The 6,221-nt window shown below is 31.6% G+C and overlaps 1 protein-coding gene across 1 annotated transcript in view; it reads right to left on the minus strand.

The window, feature by feature from the left end:
• Positions 1 to 5,891, minus strand: part of LOC143225156 (H(+)/Cl(-) exchange transporter 7-like) — a 153,193-nt gene extending 147,302 nt beyond the window's left edge. Inside the window, 1 exon segment of the mRNA XM_076454097.1 lies at positions 5,690 to 5,891. Within this exon segment, the coding sequence (XP_076310212.1) occupies positions 5,690 to 5,866 (177 nt within the window). The 5' untranslated portion in view covers positions 5,867 to 5,891.
• Between the last annotated feature and the right edge of the window lie 330 nt (positions 5,892 to 6,221).

Here is a 6,221-nt window from a genome sequence, read left to right on the forward strand (position 1 = left end):
CAACAACAGAGAAGTCACGTGTGTAAGACAGCGCTGAATATAACAATCTAGCTCACATGGATGCAACAAGGGCAAAGCTTTCCTTCAAAAAACCTTTTGAGTCTCAGTGGAACACCTCAAAATGGAGATAGACAATAGATAAATACCATAGATTGGAAATAAAAGTAAGATAAAAGTGTGAAAAGTGTGGATTGGTTAAGCACAAAAGAAAATTAGAGACTTTCTCCCACAGAGATAAAACTGACCCCATCTGCTGAGAATCAAAAAACAGACAGTGAGCCTGATAATAAACTAATGCAAAGTGATCTGTAGCCCCTGGACAGTGAGACATGCGAGAACCCTCAACCATTTGAAAAGCAAATTGCTCAGCATGAATCCTAATACCTGGTGAGGATGGAAAACTAAATATGGAGAGGAAGAACTATCATGCAACAAAAAAGGATGAGGATCATAAAAATTTGGGGAAATATATAAAACATCACATAACTGAGAAATCATGTCTAAAAATGCAGTATTAGGCCTAGCTTATTTGACAGCAGGGACAAAGTAAGACACAGCAAAATCCAGTGATGGAAAAAGGCTATGAAAATCATCAGCCCAAACAGGTTCAGCTTGCTCAGGAAGAAGTGAAGTTTAGGAAAAAAAGGATGACCCATATAACAATCAACCTTACAGTGGTTAATCACAAACAAATCCAACAATGGATTTCCCACACCAAGAGCCTGTGAAATAGTGCTAGAAGAAAGTATGATACTCAAAGTGGTAAAGTGAACCTTAGAATTCATTGCAGAAACATATATCAAAGAAAAGTGTTTGATGTAAAAGTGCAAGTGCAAGAAAAAGAATACTAACAATAAGAAATAAAGTAAAATGGTGTTTCAATCTAAAGAAAACAATTAATGAAAACATTGTGCAACAAAAATTAAACAATTAAAGTCACAAATGCTAATCACACAAATAGAACCAAAAAAAAACAAAAACATATGGACACAAGTACTGCCAAACAAGAAGAGAGTTTGGTAGAACTGAATAGAGAGAGTGACAGGTGCCATGAGAATATGTTGCTCTCTCATGATTTGCACGATATATACTGGAATCAGTCAATTCAAAGTGAGGGAAGATAAAAGGTTTTTTGGCATGCATAAAAATATTTTTGCATAGAGCTAAATAAGAATAGTTATTTATGTGAGAATAGGTAACTTGCTATACTGGAAAACAGGAAATATAATACCTACTTCATTTTTCTTTTCTTTTTTCAGTGTCAACTATCAACAATACTAAACTACTTTACACCAATGGTGCTAGTACACTAAATTTTTCTTGAGGAATTTGCCATAAAACACAAAATAATAACACATCAAAAATAGAAAGCATCCTCTAACAGCAATTTTTCTAACTTTCTAACTATGCAACAAGAGCTACCAATGTGTTTCCTGTTGGAATAATTTAAATTCAAATTGAAACAGACAATTGTTCATAGAGAAAACAATGTCATATAATATGCAATTTCATAGATTAAAGCACTGGCTTGTTATTGGCTATAAATAATACAATACTAAAAATCAAAGTACGGCAATTTATGAAAGAGAGGATAGGACTGGTGGGTGTGGCAAAAGGGGTCTGATTTTCTAGTTTTGACCTTGTAAGCAAATAAGATTGAAGTCTATAAAATTATGCTTTGCATGTGTAATGACAATATAATGAGTAACTTCTCAGAAGTATGACAAATAAATAAGAAAAAATGGGACACCTAGATAGCAAATGTCACAATTTTCATAACTGGAAAAGTGGAGGACCTTTCAAAACATTGCTATATAACATTAAGAACTTAAAGCTTATATAGCATTAATATGTGTCTTACTAGCTGTGATTTGAAGCCCAGTTTATTCCTATAACACAAAAATAAGGCACTTACAATAAGGTTTGAGTGTAAGGTAGTAAAACCTCTTGATATCTGCAGATGTCTGTATGGAAAGACTTAGTTAAAATGAAAATCATAATTTTGATTGATGAATTAGTTTATGTTTAGGTAAGCAATTATATTGTTTAACAATTAAATTGCCCAGCTCTAGTTCTTACATGACAATATTTCCATCAAAGGTACCACTCTAGGAGCATTCCTTTGAACACTTTCCAAAAATTCAATGTCCTTTCTTCAATGTTTAGATGAATTCCTAATCCCAAACCAATCTGCATCAATATAAAAAATAAGCTGGTCAAATTCTTAATCACTTGATGTTGGCTCTTCAGTTGTTGTTCTACTTGAATATGCAAGTTGAACTGACTTTGGTGTAACAAATTTAGTTTTACAACCACAGAGATACCTAGCATCTGCTGCATGTTAGTTCCTGACTGATTCTTGTACTCTCACCAATACCTTATAATAAAATATTCTATAATAACATGGAGCATACTGGTATATCTCGACCATCCTATCATCTAAACTAAACTAGACTATTCATAAATAAATAAAATTTCAATCCAGACCTTATTATTCATATACTTATCAAACTTTCTCTTAAACTCACTTAAATTCACTGCCTTTACAACATCTGAAGGTAACCTATTTCAAAGGCCAACCACTGTGTTTAAAAAATAAAATTGTCTTAAGTAAAGATGATTCCTACCTTATTAAAATATATATTTAGTTCTATAATTTTCCCTGTTAAGTATGAAAAATGTTGATGCATCAACATTATCAATTCCTTTTATAATCTTAAACATTTAAATCAGATCCCCTCAACTTTTTTTTTCAAGAGAATGAAATAGGAGATTTCAGTCTCTCTTCATATAACATCTCCATCCCAGGCACCATTTCAGTAACCATCTTCTGAACCCTTTCCAACAGTTCAATGCCTTTCCTCAGATGTGATGCTCAAGCCTTATAGTGAAATTACAATCTCTTTAAATTCAATCTCTGAGATACAATCTAAAATCCAACTTGCCCTACCACTAGTAACTGCACACTGTTTGGAAAGCTTACAAAATTGATCAACCAGAACATCAAAATATTTTCTCCCATAACACTGTTATGGTTATTCCCATCAAATTATACAATTCAAATTATAAATAAAACTCATAACACTGCACTTCTTTACTTATTTCACTAACTTTTTTCAACCACTGAAAAAATGACAAATTTGCAAGTAAATAGTACATTGAATGACCAGCATTATACAAATTAAAGGCTGACTCAATGTTTCCCTGATTCTCATAATGTAGCCATGTTTTGAAATATTTTGCAAAAGTTTGGTCATTAACATTCATAAACATTTTTGGTATTCTAAGACCACTTTCATAAACTGACCTGATCTTAACATCATATGCCTTTTAGCAAAATCAGTTCAATAAAAGTGTACCTTACAACAATAGCAAACCCTCTGCACTCTTTCACTCAACCACTTTTCAATCCAATGAGCCAACTTACCCTTCACAACTAAAAGAGAGGGTAAGCTGTCTTAATAGAGAGAAAAATGGCTTAATGAATGAAGCAAGGGGTTGTTATAAATATAATTCAGTCAAAGTAGACATTAGTGAAATTAACAAGAGCATAACTATTATAGAGTTCCAAGTAACTGTACATGTACAACTATTTTCAGGCACTTTTCCACAATGTACAATAATTACTGTGGACTATATGATTATTAAATTTTGGCCAACAAGACAGGAAAATCTGCTGGTATCTCTTGCTTGAGAAGAATTTTGGTCACCTTGCTTTTCCTGGCTAATCTGTCAGTATTGCTCATGTTAGTCATTGCAAGTCAAACAAGTGTGGGCTAAAACACCTAAACAGAGTGGACTGTGACATATCAAGAGCTATGTCATAAAGCAGCATATAGGCTTTGACCCATTAAAAAAAAACAGTGAAAGTATTTCCACTGATTATAAGAGAAATTGGCAGGGTACCAGTCTGTAACTGACCAATTTGCTTAAAACTAATCTCTATAACAATCTCCGGCTGCAGCTTAGCATTTACATCTTAAATTAATGTGATTAAATACTCAATACCTGTAATAAATCACTATGAACCACATCAACTAGCTGCTGCATTTGTCATTATGTTTAGCATTATCTACAACATAAAGTAATTCTTTGTCCACAGTTGAGCACAAAAAAACTGGCACATGAGATAAATACAAAATTGGGAATTTAAAAACCTACAGCTGGGAATAGTAAAAAAGTAAGCAAACAAGGCTAACCTTATTTATTCAAACTACAAATGTTTCTCTGTATATTTAAAAGCATGGAACCAAAATGTAGGTTTGTATTTCACTAAATAACTATAGTATTTCCTACCTTGCTCAATTTTTATAATCCCTATTTGAAGGTTTTTAAATTTCCAACTTCTATTTATCTTTTGTATAAAGTTTCTGTATACATATAGAGAAGTTAAAGTGGTTTTATAATCATGTATATGATCAAATGAAAACTACATAATCTTCATGCAGACAATTGTAGTTTTTGACCACACATACTGATTGTTACTGTATCCCTAGTGCAAATAGATAACATACATACCAATCAAATATAGATTACCATAACCAGGACTAACAATTTGGCCAAACCTATTATAGCCTATATTGCATGTAAAATATTGTAGAATTTTTTCTGATAGTCTTTTTTTCATGTGTATGCAATCAGACAAAGGTAGCAAAAAACTGATATTTGTACATTGTTAATCACGTAAAAGATAATATTCAAATGAAAATCACCACGTTTCACCTGACAAGAGAAACATATAAAAAGACTCCTCACAATTAGAAAACCTGTTGTCATAAGTTACATTCAAACTCCCACCCATAGTATTTAACTACTATTGTCTTTCCTTTTATACCATCAAAGCATTACGTATCATCAATTGTAAATATCTCTGAGAACATTAACAACCTATAAATACCAAAAATGAACAAATGACACCAAAAATACTGAAATGTTGTGGTACTGAAAAGGAGGAAAATATACTTAACAGAAATAAAAACTATATTTTATTTCTTTTTTTTTCTTTATAGTAAAATAGAAATTAAAATAGTAAAAATACCATGAAGCCTAAGAAATTATGAAATCAAAAAGGAAGACAACAGATTGATATTAGTTCATAGAAAGTACTTTGGCATGTGTGGAACTTGAAAGGAAATCCTGTTGTTTTATATGCATTAATAATAATACTTATCAGGAGTTCAAAACAATAATTTTTAGATAATGTGTGCATTTCAGTAGCTCTAGCTTTGAGTGTAAAGTGCATTTTGGTATTTACTAATTTAGCATGAACAGGTGCATATATGACATTTTGCATATCTTTTTTACTGATTTAAGGCTACCTCATTGAACTACGTAACTACACAGCTGTGACCACAATAGTATATATATATACCTATGCATTAGTAATGACAGTAACTTACATGAGTCAAAATTATGCATGCATTTCGGTATATAATAAACTGAAGATAAAGAGTATGCATAACTTTCCACGATTTTGAGATAGTAATATTATATTACTCATAAACTGTATAACTGTAAATTATAGATACTCTTCACGATACACATTTCACAAATGAATAAAATCTGTGCATATCAATCTTGTTGGAAAATATCATGTTAAACTACAGTCTGTTGAGAAATGTTAAGTTTGTGCAACATAATAACATTAAAAATAAATGTCAAACTCATAATTATATTTAAAATTTCGTACCGTTTGACTTCTTACAACACGTTCATTTTGGAGAGAGCGAGACGTATAAGAGTTTTCCACTCTCCTGGAACATGGTGAAAGAAGTGGAGTGTTTTCTTCATCGGAATCGCTATTAGAATAAAAATATTGTTTTCTTCTCACATTTCCACTTCTTCTGCGATTACAAGCTTCCTCCATTTTCGTCTCGTGATTGTTTATAACGTCACCTGCTGGTTCTACACAAACAAACCAAAAATATTTTATTCGTGGTTTGCATTTCACAGAATAATCTGCAACAACTATTTTTATACAATATTAGAAGTGTAAAATAATAATAGTGATAAATTCGTTTAAATGAAATTAGCGTGAGTTAAAATTGAGGTGTGAGAAAACTGACTTCATGATTACTTGACTTTTCAACGTGATGTCATAGCTATTGAACTGATGATTAACAATTAAAATGGATTAGATAGTGATGTGGCATATGAATATATTGTGCGTTTATATCTTCTTGAAACTATATAGTATACGTTTTTCATTTATTCTGATACGT

Source organism: Tachypleus tridentatus, chromosome 9, assembly GCF_004210375.1.
Source record: "Tachypleus tridentatus isolate NWPU-2018 chromosome 9, ASM421037v1, whole genome shotgun sequence".
NCBI lineage: Eukaryota > Metazoa > Arthropoda > Merostomata > Xiphosura > Limulidae > Tachypleus > Tachypleus tridentatus.